At 39.0% G+C, this 18,006-nt stretch overlaps 1 protein-coding gene across 4 annotated transcripts in view; it reads left to right on the plus strand.

Annotated features, from left to right (window-relative positions):
• The window catches only part of SRPK2 (SRSF protein kinase 2), a 142,739-nt gene that overhangs the window by 49,815 nt on the left and 74,918 nt on the right, over positions 1-18,006 (plus strand). The window contains exon 1 of one of the 4 annotated variants that reach the window (XM_027890076.1): positions 190-245. The exons of the other annotated variants lie outside the window; for them this stretch is intronic. Coding sequence (XP_027745877.1) covers positions 205-245 — 41 coding nt within the window. The 5' untranslated portion in view covers positions 190-204. Of the gene's footprint in view, positions 1-189; positions 246-18,006 lie in introns of those variants that run through there. 4 annotated transcript variants of the gene reach the window in all.

Here is an 18,006-nt window from a genome sequence, read left to right on the forward strand (position 1 = left end):
GCGCCCGCTCCCGTCGCGCATCGCAAAGACCCCGCGGTTCCGACGGGCTCCTTCCAGCTTAGGTGGATAGGAAATAGAACTTGGCGAAGCGTTTCATGTGGAAAAGGGAGTGTCCTTTGGAAAGTGGCTCAGGAATCGCAAATCCCCCAATTAGTCACATTCTGTAAGATAGATGTGATTCCCCGTTCAAGTCTGTGCTAGGAAATGGAGCAGTCGCTGCATGCAGTAATGGTTCATGCCTGCAGGTAAGGACAAAATGACTCAGAAGTGTTTTTAAAGCAATTATTTTATCTGTCAGTCAGATTAGTACAATTTCAAGTAGCTGTTTCATTTTTAAGAAATACTTGAGAGGTACTAAATGAACATTTAAGTTTTCTGATGTGAAATAGCCTCCTGGTGATTATTTTGTTGATTTTAAATAATCCAGCCTTGCTCACTTCTGTTTTCCTTGCAAGTGAATTTTAGGAGGTTTTTATTTTTGAAACTGCTTAAATCCAGAGAAGAATATCATATTTTTTTTGCCCGAATTACTTACAGTGATGATTCTGGCTATATGCAAAAGACCCCCCAAATGTTCTATCTTTGCCATTTTAATATTGGACATTGGCAAAAGAAATATTTATTTTAGGCACTCAAAACGTGTGTTAGGCTGAAATTGTTACCTAAAGTATATTTTATTGAATGGCTCAGTATAACGTGATAAGGCACTGAATGCTATCTTAAGGAAACAGGCTAAAAGACATCTTTCAAAATGAACGAGTCCTGTGTGGCATGCATGGTTTTAAAAACCAAAATGAGCAATTTAATGTGATTTGTAAGTCTATTTGTGTAAGATAGGAGGAAGCAAACTGCATTGCCTTTCACCAGCTGTAGTTATAACAAAATATCAGCAATGAGAGATACAGAAAATGGTGGGGGGGAATGGGATGTTAAGTCACCTTTCCAAAATGGAGAAATATAAGAAGAGCTTTGAGACAGATTTTATTATTTATTTTTTTTCAAAATGAAGAATGATGAGAGAAAATACCAGTGCTTATTTGTTAACTTTTATCCCAGCTATATGCCAAAATTTTTAAATACAAGACTCATAAAATGGTGGTGATAACAGAGAGGAGGATGGAGTGAAAATAGTAAAGGAAACAGGTGTTAAGCTGATTTTTGGAAAGACTTCTATTGGCATTGCCGTGGGGGAATTTGGTGTATAATACAGATACTTATCTTATCAATATGAATTTTCTGCAGCACCCTACATCAGTGTGGTTTTGAGCAGAACATGCTCATAGTTGAACTAATGGTAGTCCTGGATGAAGAGATCCTTGTAAAGGATTGTAACACAATTACAAAAAGATACATTTGTCTGAGATTCATTTGTAAACCATTCATTAAAAAGCAAGATTTTTTTTAAAACAACGTGATGGGAATGAAGATAAAAATGTGAATATGATATATGCACATAGATTTCAAGGATTTGAATATGTGGTACTGTTCACCTGGAGACTGATTTGACTTATCAGCTGTGTGGTCAGTTATAAACAAAAACAACTTCATGTGTTGTAGGAGATTTATTTTTTTTTTAATTAAATAACCACATTCTTTTTACCTATCCAAAAATAGATTGAGTTTTTTTGCAAGCTGTTATGAAACAGTGCTGTCTATCCTATTAGCTTCCAGTTCCTTTCAAGGCCCTTTGAAAGTTGATGTTTAAAAAAATTAAAAGGAAAAAAAATTATAACATTGGGTGTCTGAACTGCTCAACTGTCCTCAATCTGCTCTGTAGAAAAATTGTAGCATGTGCTCGTACCATACAGACATGGGAATATGCATATTTTTGACAAACACAGAAAGGGAATTCATACTTGCATATTTGTTTATTTACTGCCAGTTTTTTACCCTTGCTCCTAGTGGTTGGACTTTTTGAATAGCTCGAGTTGGCTGTGTGGGAATGCTGGGTGGAAGGAAAGAGTCCATGGCTTGTTTCTTGTTTTCCACGCTAGCAGAGGCTGCTAGACAGCGCTTGCATAGCTGGAGGGGAGGGGAGAGAAGAGGAGGTGCTCTGTGCACTTACAGAAACCGATGAAATGGGAATAGAGAAGCAGTGAGGGAGAAGCCCATTACTTGCCTCTTTCTTTGCTCGGTCTTTGTTTTTACAAGACAGTTTAGCGTTTGTAGGTTTTCCTGCTCATTTGGCAAGTTCAGCGTGCTGTCACGTCCTAATGATGAGAAGGAAGCTGGAATATAATGGATGGTTTGGCTGTTATGGAAGCTCAGCATTTTAGAAATCCTGCAGTGCTCTCTTAGGATAGTTGTTTGTTGTGTTTTCAAGAGGCTTTCAGGAGACATTAGCAAGAAAGATGAACCCTTTTGTTGAGGAACCTCTGAGATATTAAAGACATTGGCAGCCTTGAAAAGTAAATTAATATAAACCTGAGACATTGTTCATAGATTCATCTTTCCCTTTCTTCCTAGAAAAACTGCAGTTGCAGATATGAGGGAATAAGATACCTGTTTTTTGGTGTGTTATAGGATATTTCATTAAGCTGACATAATCAGACAGCATCTATAAGACCTAAATTTCCGACTAGTTAATGCTGCCCATGAGTGCGTTAGCAGCCCGCGACAAAGTCCTTGTTCCTTGTTGATAAGGTAACCCGGGTAACTGCGGATGCGTGTGTGCACATGGACGGGTGTGGTGGATCGGGTAACCTGCTGCAGCTCGTGTCACTGAATTGATTTGTTTGGGTGCCTGAGCTTTAAGTAGACCATGGAAGTGTGTTCCTACAACGTGCTTATGGTGTGGCACACCTCTTGAGTTCTTTATCTAATAGGCAGTAATTTAATTACCCCCGGTGTTCTTTACCTTTCACTGGAGGCTGCTTGAGGTTACTGGTCCAAGCCTTGCAAATGTCTCGAGGAAGCAAGTAGCAAGCAGCACCCAGACTGAGGAGGGTGGTCTTTCAGGAGCCCTCAAGAAAGCAGAAATACTTAAATTGCTGTTGTATGACTTACGCCCTCATCTACAGTATAGTGAACCCTTTGAGCTGCACAGATTTTCTTTTTTGCCTTTTTAAGGGCTTTGTTGAACCGTTGGTAAGTTTCTGTTTCATTTTGAGAAAAGTCAGTTCTTCGCCCTGGAGCACTTTCTGCTCTTTACCCTGCGAACCTAATGTATATAGTATTTTTCTTATTTATATTTTAGGACAGAGAACTAGGTATTTTTTAGGTCTGATTTTGAATTCTAAATTTTTGTCGTCTTAGCAATGCAGTTTGACCGCAGCGTGTTTACTGGTAAAGATTATTAGCAAGGCTGATGAGTCTCAAGTGTTTGACCTGCTCTTCTTCCCTCTCTCTGCAAAGCCTGCATACACACGTTTGTTTGAAATGAGTTTCTGCTTCAGTGTTTTCCAAAGAAATTAATAGCAGCCACTTATAAGCAGTCTTAAAATAGATAACTGGTGTGTGTATAATTCGATTTTTATGATTTTGAGAGGGTTTATAAATAACAGTAAAGGGAAGATACTTTCAAACGACAGTAGGACGGCCAAGTTTGTGTTAACGATCAATGTGTAGAAGTATTTGGGGTGGGGTGGTGCAGGCAAGGTTAAAGGAATGGTGGTTTTGGTTTGGGTTTTTGGGCTTTTTTTTAGCCTGGGGCTATGTATACCCCTTTTTCTTTGTAATTTATCTTTGCAAAGCAAATTAATGTATTTCTCAGTGCTTTTATGTGGTTTCTTCATCAGATCATGCCAAGAATGCAGTCAGGGATAAAGGAGGAAGAAATCTAAAATAATGAGGAGGAGGAGGAGAAAAGATGGAGACTGAGTAATGTCTACTTCTTTTTCAAAAAGACCTAATGTTAGTTGTCAGAAGAAGTATTGTAAAACAAGTTATGATGTTGGAAGATTCCTTCAGGTTTAGGAACATGGGGGAATTTTTTTTGTTCTGCTTTTGTGTGTGGTTTTCTTTTTTTAATTTGATTTAATTGTGGATGCACTACATCTCCTAAGGCAGAAATGTAACTTGTAGTAAAATGTAGAAATAATGTTTAAGGTAGAAGAACCGTCAGCTCACAACATTCTGTATAAGCTGACATTGCTGTGTGTCAGATAAATGTTTTGGAAAAATTGTTAGGTAATAGAGAATTCTAAGATAATTATTATATTATTTATGCAACTAACATTGAAACGAAAAAATAATTATCAGAATAATGCAATTATTTCATCAGTTCCAGTAAATCTAAACACATTTTTAAAATATGTTATTTTCTATGGCTCTCTCCCTGCTTTACTTATTCTTTTTTATAGGGTAAAAGAAATACTGTGTAACTTCCATTTCAGGACAGTTCAAATTTGTTTTTAGTAGTCATACAACTATAGCTTTTCTCTCTTGTTTAATATATGATACAGTTAACAGTGTATATTTTTCCCCTCAAATTACAAGCTAATACTATTTGTTGTATTTTATCTCAGAATTAGAAAGAAAATAATTCTATCTTAATGTGGGCCCTAAGCTGTTTTGCAGGGAGGCTCTTTATTCCTCCACCAACTCTGTTGGGTGACCATGTACTATATAACTGTCTTAGGCTAGGTGCTTAATTTTAAATTACCACTCCTAGACCAAAATAAATCCTATGTTTTGTGTGTTTTTCATGTTAAAGTTTTCACAGTTTCATTGGTTTAGCATGCAAGGCTTTTAAGTGAAGTATGAAAGGGATGTAAAGGCAAGGAATGCTGCAACATGCCATTGTCCTTGTGTAGGAAAAAATGGAAATAGAAGCAGCCACTTGTGGAGCATCTTTTTCAGTTGAGGTGATATTTTTAGGGGACATTGCACTCTTTTTGGAGCTGGTAGTGCTTCTACCAGTTTATCAGTAGGCTTTGAAAAGATTGAGAATTTGAAGTGTATTTTGGTCTTCGGTGATAGACTTTGTTTATTTCTGTGTGTCTGGAATTTCTGCTGTAAGTAAGAAAATTGTGTACTTTGATATTTAATCACAAATGAAATACATCATTAGTATCCCTACTATTCAGATGGTCTGTGCACTACTCTTTTTTTCTCTATCAATAAGGTTTCCTCCTGCACATTTTTGTGAGGCATTCTAATATACCTTCTGAGAACTAAAAATCTCATGTTTTGTCACTTCCTCTTGGAGCTAAAATTAGAGAATTTTAAGAAAGGGAGAGATTAAAGGTTCTGAGGGGCTGAACAAGGTTTTCCTGTATGAGAACTGACTCAAGCAATGCAGTGATGATTAGCACACAGTTATTTAATGGCTAAAAAAAAAAAAAGGGGGTAAAAAAAAATTGAAAACTATGACTTGCACAATATACTTGCTAAGGTAAATATAAGTATTCCAATTCTGTTTCAGGGTAAAATGTCAGGATAAAAAAATAACAGGTTGTGTTAAGCAAAGCCTTTTATATTAGAAATTCAGTCTGTTTCATGACTTGAAACTTTTTGCCTAATCACGATCTTAGTCATGCCTTCACTAAAATGTCCACTCCAGGCCTCTAAACAGATGGTATGGGAATGTTACCTGATAGATGGCATTAAAAAAATGTGTAACTATGCCCAGTGATTGCATTTCTGTTGTCACTGTGCTTTCTTACAGGATAAATTAATTTGTGCTTTTCTGCCTCTTCACATTATATACACATTCATATTATATACTTAAAAATCAATGATAAAATATTTAGACATTCTGATATTTCAGTAAATTTATTGTGTTGTGATATGTGTGTTTTCATTGATCTGCAATTGATGTAGTTACCAAGGCGTGCTAGCAACAGATTAAGCAAATGGATGCCAATTTAAGCATTCCATTTTGTTGCGCATTTTGTATATAATAAGCATAATATCAGGAAATTGTGGCAAAATCTGCCCTAGATGCTTTTGTAGTTTTTTCAAAACTCACCTTTAGTCTTGGGTAAACTGACAAAATCTAAAAAGTCACTCTTACCTTAAAAAAAATCTGAAATTTATGTCATCTAGGACACCTGCCAAAGTCATGCTGATATTTGTGACTGAATGGATAGTGAATTGCTGTTTCCTTTCCTTTTGCTTCATTGTCTTTGTCTTTTTTTCTTTGAAGCTGCTGTTACGAAACAAACATGTGCAGCTCCAAGCTTTGCCTGTTGTATGTGCTACAAGTGAAGGAATTCCAGTTACTCACCAAGTGTATCTACACTGCTTTCTTTGTCTGATTATAGCTTTAGGTCAGTCAGATTGGTTGATGATTTGATTGCTTCTCTTTCTTGACTGGACAGTGTTCAAAACCAGAACCACATCCCACACAGATGTACTATTTTTATGAAGTTTTGGCCATTGTGTTTAATAGGATGTTCAGAAGGCACTTTAAATAACCTCTCTGTACTGATAAAAGTGTCCTTGTTCTGTCTTGATGTCTTCTAAAACAACAAATGACTGTAAATTGGTACACTCATTTACTAAAAAATTGTATTATCTTCTCTTAAGACGTTGTGAACCATCTGTATTTTAGTGTTGTGCTGGCTAATCTTGAAGACTTCTCTTCCAAAACTTGGAGCATAATTCTGTGGAAAGGAGGAGAATTTCTTAAACTTACTTCTTGTTTGGTAAAATGTCATTGGAGTAACATGAAACCTTATAAGAATTCAGTGCCTTGTTTTAATGAAGCAACTTCCAATGCCCACATCTACTGGGATGTTCACAGCCTTCCCAAGAAGGCAAGGACTTGTCCTTTCTTCTGTTGCTTGGTACTATTGTGCATGGTGAGAGTGTATATCTTTTCTGTGGGCAAAGAAGGTCGTATTACAGCAGAAACTATTGAACTGCGAGTCTGTTCTGTCTTGTCAAAGCTAAAGTTCTGGCAGAAACTGGGAGAGTTGTTTTTGTCATTAATACTACCAGAAAGAGACAGTATTATTTTCTTTTGTAACTGCTGTGTCAGAATATCCAGCAATGATTTTTTGTGGAGGTGGAAAGGCAATCTGAAATTCCTATGGATGTCAGTGGACAGCAGTTCTGTTAGTCTGTATCCAGCATCAGGACCTGCAGATTCTCTTGATCTGTCGTCTTCAGCTGCTGTAGCCACTGTCCACAAAAGCATTCAGTTCCTGCCATGCCCACATACCAGACAGAAGTGCATCCACCTCTGTTTATTTCATGCCATGAACTAGAGTGGAAGACGTTTGGAATTAGCTCAGCTCTTTATGAATCCTTCTATAAAAGGATTACCTTACCCTTAGGAGACCACGTGTGGTGGTTTCCTCTGAGTGGTGCTTTATCATCCCCAGTATGATGGTGTAAAGCCTTTCTGACAGATCCTGTTGCGTATGTGACAAGAATCAGGAATTTCCACTGCTGCTCAGTGTCCTAGCTGTGAGAAGTGCGTGCTTCCAAGAAGACTAATACAGCTTTGGTCCAAGACTTCCCTAAGATATGAAAAAGATGATCAATTACAGTGATTCTGAAGTACATTTTTCTCAGTTAAACCCTTTCATTCTGTTATAAATAAGAGTACAAACAGTCTTCATGGACTTAGATAGAAGTCTCACTTGGCTCATTTCCAGGTAATTAATGTTTCAGAGTATTAGTCTAGAAAGCCAACTAAAAAGAGATACAGCCTTCCTCAAAATGTTTCACAACAGAAGTGAAATAATAGAGAACTTACGAAGAAGTTATCGGTGATCAAGGAAAAACTTCCTCTTTCTCACAAGTACTCTTAGTATCTGCGGGTGGCTTACTGAGATGCTGATATTTCTTTAGACCCCATTCCTTGGGCACCTCAATTGAAGTATGGTGCCAGAGAGTGCTGCTTTCTTTCCCTTTTCCCTTTTCCCTTTTCCCTTTTCCCTTTTCCCTTTTCCCTTTTCCCTTTTCCCTTTTCCCTTTTCCCTTTTCCCTTTTCCCTTTTCCCTTTTCCCTTTTCCCTTTTCCCTTTTCCCTTTTCCCTTTTCCCTTTTCCCTTTTCCCTTTTCCCTTTTCCCTTTTCCCTTTTCCCTTTTCCCTTTTCCCTTTTTTTCCCTTTTCTTTTCTGCAACGACTTCAAGGTGTTGTTGCTTTTTATGGAAATCTGTTCACAGGTTTCTCCAAGGCAAACTTACTAAAGATGTTCACGTAGTTTCATTTACCTTGTTTCACCTGTATTTTTACTTTATTTATGTTACTTTTCTGTTGGTGTACAGTGGAATCCTGACTTGAAAAGAAAACATACAGGAAAGAACTGGTCAAGATTCCTTTCCAACGTGTTTAGCACACAGGAATTTCAAGGACTATTAAAAGAACCAGAGGTCATCCAGCTGAAGTAGGGCACTGTCCAAGAATGCCAATACATTTTTTGACTATCATTTAAATACTCAGGGGTTTACAAAATGCCGTAGCAAAACTGCATGGAGTGTGTTCCAGTAGATGCCGGGACAGCTTAAGCAGTCTAGTGAAAGACTTAAGACTACCCCAGACTCGAATCTAAGGCAGATTTAGACACGTTGCCTTCCAAGTGTCACTGATAGCTTTGCTAAGGAACTTGCTAAAGGTATGTGTCCTTTTAGCCATGCCAGTTGTTCGAGGTAGCCAAACATGGAGGGCTCTGGGTCCCAGGGGCAGTACCTCCTGTCATAGCTAAATGGGTAAGTGCAAGACTGCTGTAGTTCTGTGTCCCCAGGGCCAGGCAGGAAGGAGCACTATTCCCAGCAGGGGTGTGTGCATGCACACATACAGAAAATGTGTATGCTGCTGGCCACACAGACTCAACCCAGTGCTGTTATTGGCACCCACATAAACACACAGAGCATTCAAGTAAGAACTGCATGGACAGCCCCTTCATTTTCCTTCTTTCCGGCTCCTCACAGTGCAAGTGCACTGGTGGAATTTTCACAGAAACACACACATGCCCTGCGGGTGCCCCCAGTAGTTGGATTTAAATGGTCTGCGTGGTTGCTGAAGCCTTGACCACTGGTGTCCCCTCGTTACTGGCACCATGAGCCCCCAAGGTTTGTGTTCCCACTCCAGTTGCTAGCACTTGGACTTCATTTACTTGCTGACCAGTCTGGCTTGAAGTTGACTTGAGTTCACACGTACACACCCCAAATAGAAAGTGTATCCACAAAGAGGTTTGATGACAGTATAGGATAGACTGTCGTGATCAAGGGCAGGGCTTAGATAAGTGCACCGACCAGCCACTCACTTGCAGTAGACCTGCTGCATTTATCCTTTCTCCCTGCTATTTTCCTGGCTTTATTTCTCCCTTATCCATCTTTACGCCTGTCTTTCTCCACCTCTAATGGTTTCCCTAAACAATATCGTGGTAAGTTTTACACAGTTGTGAAATGTTCTTTCTCTCTGCATTCCCTAAGAAATCCCATACCCCTTAAGACAATAACCTTTAGTTTTCAAGGTGTTTTCTGGGGAGAGTTTCCTCCTTGACTCATCTTGGTGGGTTTCACACTGGGGGAATATGATCTAATCGACGGTCGTGGGAGTAGCTGATTCACATGCTGCATTTTCACCGTTGAGGTTGTTAAAGTTTACCTGTTGTTTTTCTGCTGATCCTTGCTGGATCGCTTTCTATTATGATTAACTTTTAATGAGATAACCTAACACTGGTCTCCCAGGGGCCTACTAGCACCTCTCAAAACTGGATGTAGGCCTGTTTGGATTTTTGACCATCTGATAGGGGCATCCAAAGATTGACATCAGCTGAGCATACAAAATGCACAATTGCTTTGCTATTAGTTCTCAGTCTCTTGGAAGCTTAGTATTGTAGAGTTTTGTCTACTGCTTAACTCCAGTTTATAGATCTGTATTTCTGGAAAGGGAAAGTGAGGAATCTTCTTGCCATGTGATAGATACATACCCTGTGCTTCGGCCTTGGAGCTGTTGGATGTGTTAGGCTCACACATCTAATGAAGGCAGAGCTCACCAGTGACAAGAAGCAAGTAATGCTGCTTACTCTGCTGAAGTGGCATCTGTGCTTGTTGCAAAATCCATTTGAGGTAACACAGCACAGATAATGCATAATAATAGTAAGCAACTCTGGAACCTAAACCATCTCAGACTGGACGTCCTGCCTCTCTGTGTTCTGGTTCAATAAAGAGCTGTCTGATAATAGCAGTCAGAAAGTGTGAGTTTAAAAAAAGGCAAAAAAGCAATCATATTACTCTACTTCTAAACAAGGTTATGTCTCCAAGGTAGACTGCAAGGCCAGTTAATTTGACCTGCAAGCATCAAAAGGTTGCTCATTTCCTTTGCAAGGTAGCTGAGCAGGCAAAAACCACAGAGCCACGAATGTTAGCCAATATCTGGCTATCTGACATCTGTATCCAGAAAACTTGGCATGTTTCTTGGCATATTTCTGCTCTCGGAACCCAGGAGATAGGTAAGACTTGAGGCTTTGCCAAGTTGCTTCTCTCTGAAAGAGAAATAGATTATGTGGTTCGAAGATCATGAAATTTTGTGTGTGTCTGGATGTGCAGTGCTGTTTATTTACACAAAATATGTAAGCAGAGCTCTATTTGCTTGAGCAGAGTAGAAACAAAGTGCAACAAGCAGCTATTTTGCTGATGTTTTCAAGTCTGCCTGTCTAGCAAGTACTGTACTAAAAAACTCCCCTTAAAATTCCAAAAAACAACACCCCAAAACCCCACGCAACTCTCTCCTGGAATCACAGGCACAGCATTTTTTGCTGTTTTTTTTCCCCTGCTTTTTCAGCTGTTGTGTAAAAGACCTAATGTTCCTGTTTTACTGAGAATGAAAGGAGGGTATTCAGCCCAACCATCAGCCTTGATTCCAGCCAAATACCGAATGCTTTAGAGAGCAGCTTGATCACAGACATTAATTTTTTAGAATAACAATGCCATACCTAAAATATAACTTTCATGAAAGTCTTTATGCACACTATAATACCTTTATTAACTTTCTGGACACTGCAGTTTGTTCTCAGGTCATGTTGTGTGGCATATGAGGACTCCTGCCCTTTACTGCAAATAGCTCTTGTCAGACTTTTCCCATGGACAGGTGTGAGCTGCTTTAAGATCTGTCTTCCAAGGCTTCTGCCAGGTTTTCACTGGATTTCTCTAAGGCAAGAGGCTGTTTAGATTTAGTCCATTCTGGGTTTTGGTTGTAGCTTTTTTTTCCCCTTTCTAAATGATTGCTTTTCTTCTAGAAAGCCTGACTAGGTTATTACCTGGTGCTTCATCACCCTGCTCTGTTGGTCTAAGCCTGTATGATGTACATACTGTCTTCCTTGACTCCTGAAGGCTTCTGAGACTAAACTTCTTGGCTCTCTAAACTACTTATGAGACCTTGTTGTTCTATCCACAATTAGCAGTTGATGTGTGTACTTTTGCCTGCAAAATGCAATCTGAGACTGATTTGCAGGTGAGTTTTATATGCAGATAATACAGTAGGAGGTTTATCCTAGAGCTTTACCTTTGCCTCCCACCCCCGTGTTCATTCTTGCTGTCCCTCTTTTTGTTTAGGTACCATTTGCTCACAGTTTTCTGTCATCAGTTTTTCTTACGTCATGTCTTAGATTTTGTGCTGGTTATTTGAACATTTGTTTTAAAGTGGTGATGCATTTAAAGAGATACTGTACATATGAAGTGAAAGAGACTTGAATATACAGCAGGACTTTACTTCTACATATATATATGTATGTTTGATAATTCACTTATCAACTTGTAATGGTTAGAGTTCACAAGAGAAATAATAGAATTTATTGTGATATAGCAAAAAGAGTGGTCTAAGTATATACTGAGGCATAAAAATGTTGCGAGGCTTAAATTATTAAATTTATTATTCTATTATTAAGTTATTATTAAATTATTTGACATTGCAGAAGAAGCACTCTGTCCCTTCATCCAGGTTGTTGATGAGTAAGTTAAACAGGACTGGACCCCCTGCCCCCTGAGGAACACCACTGGCTACTCACCTCCAGCTAAACTCTGCCCCAGATCACAGCTCTGCCATTCAGCCAGCTCTCAGTCCACCTCACTGTGCACTCATCTAACCCACACTTCCTGAGCTTTCCTAGGAGAATGTTATGGGAGCCAGTGTCAAAAGCCTTGCAGAAGTCAAGGTAGACAAAATCCACTGCTCTGCCCTCATCAACCCAGCCAGACCTGCCATCCTAGGAGGATATCAGATCAGTCATGCCTGACTTCTCTTGGTGAATCCATGTTGACTTCTGATAACCTTTTTTTCCTTCAGATGCTTAGAGATGGGCTAGATATTGGTGCACAAGGATTTACTTGTAAGATACATAGCATTGTGTTTTTATTAGGATAGGCACATCATAATAATTAGTGAGCTACAGGTATTTTTATGCAACTGTAAACGTTGGTATTTATACTGTGCATAGGAAGATATTGATCTAATTTTGTTTTTTGTTCCCTACTAATCTAGTGCTTTTTTAATCTTCCATATTAAGTCTTCCAGAGTTGGAAATCAGAACTTTGTAATTTAAATTATAAGGGAAGATTGGAAGTCTCCAAGTTTCTTTCTGGTTATTTTGGGCATGTTTGTTGCTGTTGTTAGCATTCAGTTGTGTAATTCCACGGCAAAAAAGTCTGCTTTCAATTACAGTTTCTATTACCTTATTTCACATAAAGTTATAGAAACGACTGAAACTGTGTGAAATTCAGACCAGCTTCCTTGGGCTAGATTGAAGGATTTAAATCACTGTTGTATAAAGGTGTGGGTGATGTCAACCAAGTGTCAATGGAGGTGATTTGTTCTAACTGGATAGGAAGGTGTGAACTTGAGAGTTTGTAAGTCATCTTTTATTTTGTATGTTGATTTGACTTAAAAATGTGAATTACTAGGAAGCATGATATACACTATGTTAAACAGAGGGGGAAAATGAAATACAGGGGAAAGAGTAATATTTCATGGAATCGTAAAATGCTTTGGGTTGCATCTCCTTCCAGCCCCCTGCCATGGCCAGGGACACCTCCCACTAGACCAGGTTGCTCAAAACCCCATCCAAACTGGCCTTGAACACTTTCAGGGATGGGGCATCCACAGCTTCTCAGGGGAACCTGTTCCAGTGCATCAAGACCTTCACAGTGAACAATTTCGTAATGTAAAGCTGCCCTCCTTTCTGAAGCCATTCCCCCCTGTCCTGTCACTACGTGCCCTTGTACAAAATCCCTCTCCAGCTCTCTTGTACCATAAGGTACTGGAAGGTGCTCTAAGGTCTCCCCAGAGCCTTCTTTTCTTTAGGCTAAACAACCCCAGCTCTCTCAGCCTGTTTTCTTAGCATGTGTGCTCCATCTCTCTGATGATCTTTGTGGCCTCCTCTGGACTCAATCCAGCAGGTCCATGTTGTTGGGGTCCCCAGATCTGGGTGCAGTACTGCAGGTGGGAATAGAGTAGTGGAGTAGAGGGGCAGAATCGCCTCCCTTGAGGTGAATCACCTCACCTTGGCCGCGGTGCTTTTGATGCAGCCCAGGATATGTTTGGCTTTCTGGGCTGCGGGTACACATTGCTGGATTGTGTCCAGCATCTCATCCACCAGCATCCCCAAGTCCCTCCCTTCAGGGCTGCCCTCAGTTCACTCTCGGCCCAGCCTGTATTTGTGCTTGGGGTTGCCCTGTCCCAGGTGCAGCACCTTGCACTTGGCCTTGTTGAACTCCATGGAGTTCTCACAGACCCACCTCTCGAGCCTGCCATGGTCCCTCTGGACACCATCCCTTCCCTGCAGCGTGTTAACCACATGCAGAGCTTGATGTCAAGAGCGAACACAAACAGTGTCAAATGCTTTGTACAAGTCCAAGTAGATGATGTGAGTCATTTTACTGTTGCAATAAGTATTTAGTTGGTCAGTATCTATTTTCTTAGTTTTATGGGCTTTCTGCTAGTTAAGTTTGACAAATACGTCTAGATATTACTAATTACTGTTCCAGAGTTGTTGACATTACTGGTTTAATTTTTCCAAAATCTGTTGCATATATTGTGTTTTGCACAAGTCATGTTGTGCATGGCATAGTTTTTTTTTTTTTTTTTTTTTTTTTTTTTTTTTTTTTTTTTTTTTTTTTTTTTTTTTTTTTTAAGTTTTAGTCAATTACTGTTGTATTTGCATACCTCAGAACAGTCCAAGCTCTTGTTGAACTGGAATCTGTAAACATAATTAAGATGATGGTTGTGTTATGGTGTAATTAGATTTGTTAACAATATAAACACAAAGGGAGTGTTTCATTCACAGGAGATGCTAACACTTCTTTAATTGTATAATTGTGATGTGTTTATTTTAAAGTTTTCTTTCAAGTGATTTGATTTTTCTTAAAGATTTAAGGATTCTTAGTGTAAAAGTTGCACATGTAGGTTTCTTCCAAACTAAGATGGAGATACATGGTATGCATATGCTCTGAAGAGAGGGATTTTTTTCCCCAGTTGTTGCTTTTTAGAAGGAATGATATTTCAGTTTCGAGAAATTCCTTAATGGGTTCCCGTAAAATGTAAGTGTAAAGGCACATGTAAATGCAGTAAATCCTTAAAATTGTTTTGTGTTAACTGAGCTTAGTATCTCTTGCCTTTAAAAAAAAAAAAATTCACCTGATCTTCTCTTGTGCTTGTTTTAAGTCGTTCTTAACACCTCAGCATTGTTTTGGTGACATTTTATCTTGTCCCCAACTGTTGTTGTGTTTGCAAGTTTGCAAACATTAAAGCATTAGCTAAAAGAAACAGATACTGAGGCTGGCCAAACTCTACTTTCAATGGGCATTATTAATTTATGCCCACATTGATTGAAAGTACCTATCTCCATCTTCTACTCTTGTTTCTAGTTTACTTTTACCTAGGCTGATGATTAGAACATCCCTGCCCGAGGAAAGGTTTGATGTATCTCCCTCCAGGACTCGTCAATACCTGTATTTATTTGGATTGTCCTTAGGGTTTTGAGCAGAGCACCAGAAGTCATTACTGTCCCTCAGGACCTGATTGTGCTGTGACTGAAGTGATGCCAGTCTGTGGCAGGCAAAGCAGAAGGCCTGTATTTTGTTATCAAATGCTGTTGTATTCATACTGCTTTAACTTCTAGACCATTTGGATCTTTCTTGAGACCAGTGTAATTTTTATTTCTCCACGTTGTATGAGGTTATGGATCAGAGAGGAACTAAGGCAAGATTGCGATGATTCTTTATTGGTTGTAACATACTTTGATTTACCTTTTGATAAAGCTTATACTCTCTTGGAATTTTATGATGCTATAAGAGGAAGCAGCAGTTGCTCCCTGTGTGTCTGCACACCCGTACTGAGCTGAGCAGGCGTGTGTGTGTGAGGACTGCTTAGTTACTGTGACAGTGCTGCTGCCCTCCTTGGACCTATGTAGGATTATTAGGGAATCAACCTCTGGTAGTACTGGGATTAATGATTAATTAATTATGGGTATAGTATTAGTTCATTTGCTTTCCTACAGGAAAGCTGATTTCTGGCACAGAAACAAGTATCTAGAGAGCTAGTGATATCTTACACTGTCCTGGTTGTTTTCTAGGTAGTTCCTGGATTTCCGGTGGGCAAATCCTGTAACAGGATTTTGGGACTGGTGACATGCCAGGCTTACCCAGATTCCTTATGCTTCTCACCGAACTACAAGGGATAAATACCTATTGTGGATGGTTCTGTGAGGAGGGCTGACCTCAGCCCAAGGGTTTTGCAGCTCAGTGGTCCTGCCACAGCTTTCCTCATTAACGCCAGCCTTCCTGAAGTCCCCTCTGCCCCCACAAGTTTCCCACCACAATGAGCTGAGCTAGTTCCCTGAGGTATCAGGTGAGTGCCAGAGCCTGCATGCTGGATGGAAGGAAAGCAGAACATTCATGTTTATGTTTTAAAACCTGGGGTTCTCTTGTGATTATTCTCAGTCAGCTCTAGCACTTCACCATTGTTTTGTGGACTTTTTTTATTGTAGTCCCCACCTTTATAGTTGCAGTTGGCAAACATTAAAGCATTAGCTAAAAGATGATGTTGTAATTAAAATTTTAGGATTTAAGTGAAATTCATGCAAAACCAAAGAAAAAAGATCTAGATGAAAACTCATTTGTATTAAGTTAGAATATGGAATGTCTTTCAGCATATTGAATAATAAATGCTTAATAGAGTTTATGCATAGTTCCACAGAACTGAGTTATTTAGTAATTCTTCAGTGTCAACCTGCTACGTAGGCAGACATTTCTTTCATCTTAATGATTAGATAGTGAGATTTTCACCTTATCATACTGGGTGGGTATTTTTGGGTTTAATGTATATTAAAATGAAAAAGCAGTAAGAAAAACCATAAAGTATTCTTGAGTATATGGTTCCCACCCAGGAATTACAAAGGCAGACACTACATAAAGGTTGATGTGGAAGAAGAACTCATCTACAAAACACAGACTTGTTTGGTCTTCTAGATCCTTATCACCCAATTCTTTCCTGGGTTTTTTTCTCTGCATCTTGGTTGTCTCATAGGAACATCAGGAGCATGATATTTTATCACCTCTCTCCAAAAATGTCTAGGATAGCTGGCCATTCTTGCATTTTGATGGTTTCTTTTTTTTACAGTCTCTTTTCAGCATTAGATAATCCAATATCTTTCTTATCTTCTAATTCATAGATCAATAGCAGCCTGCGTGGTACAAGGCACTTAATTTCTTGTCTCAGCAGTGGAACTTTTAGGCCTTTAAAGCATTCTGTTTCTGTTTGACAAAGTTTTGACAATATAGGCATTGATATTTAAAAAAACGAAACTATGTAAGGTGCAACGGTGCCATCACTGTTTGGGGACACGTTGCATATTTGGGGAACAATAATTATAATCCTCCAGAACAGGAATTCTTGAAAGGGGAAGCGTGGAGGAAAGGGATGTTAACATCTGTGGTCCCATGTTGGCTGTGGAAGTCAAGTGAGACTTTCATGGGCAGTTTAGTTTACTTGTAGGTTAGTTACTAATGTAGCATTTTGACCTACGAAGGTTGCATGTCCAGCACATGTCTTGCATTGCCTCTGTATTTCTAAAATGGAAAATATTGCTGAGGCAAGAATTGGCAATCCTGTTGGAATTCATATCAAATAATGTTGTGTTTGCAGTGTAACATATTCCTGAGTGTATCATGAATGGCATCAAATAGTTATTTGTGGAACAAGAAAAGGTGTTCTCATCTGTAATCAATACTGTAGCTCTTTTAAACCAAGGAATGAAACATTTTTCTAAATTCTAACCCTAGTTCAACAGTAACACTTCAGAAAAGTTTTCTGAATTGGAAGGGAAAGAAATCCACCAAAATACCCTAGAGAATTATCTTACATGTGTTTTTGCCCATTTCAGTGATCTGGTTACATCAGCCAGGAGCTGCAGATCTGAATGCCATCAAAGACTCATTTGAAAAGTGCAAGTACCCCTTATAGACCATAACAACTGTTTCAAGTTCACTGTGTGTGAAATGTTACAGTTTTGTTGCAGGAAAGATGTTTAGGTTTAAAGTTAGAACACTACATAGGTAGATCACACTAGTATGAAATGACATTTGATCTAAGGTTTATTAACCACAGGAGACAGGCCTGCCTTGTTGATGGTCCTGTATGGAGGTAGAAGAATATTTGCAATTCACTGAGCCTTTGACAAGGTGACTTAGGGAGGGTGATGGCATTTACTCTCTCTGGAACAGTTGGAAAGGAAGGACCTTCAAATATCAGTGACTAAAAATATTGCACGATTTGGTTTCATTCTGAGAAGAAAAGCAACACGTGGCAAAGGAGCCCTGTTAATATAGTAAAAGGTAAGAGCTTTCTACCTCTAGCAAGCATCTCAGCTCAAAATAACATATAACATATAATACCCATAATTATAAAATTTTCACTCATTTATATACCCCCAACATCATTCAAGTCAGTATCTGTTAAAAATGCTTTGTTTCTTCTTTATCATCATTTACAATACAGAATGTCAAATTAGTCAGGTCAGTAATGCTTAGTGAAGCCATCGTGGAATTCTAATGTTTTTTCAATACAAGGCCATACACGCTGCACAGATTGAGAATATGAGAAGATTTGTGTGTG

This window comes from Empidonax traillii, unplaced genomic scaffold (assembly GCF_003031625.1).
Source record: "Empidonax traillii isolate 1590-97213 ecotype Southwest subspecies unplaced genomic scaffold, ASM303162v1 scaffold277:size2070623, whole genome shotgun sequence".
Lineage (NCBI taxonomy): Eukaryota > Metazoa > Chordata > Aves > Passeriformes > Tyrannidae > Empidonax > Empidonax traillii.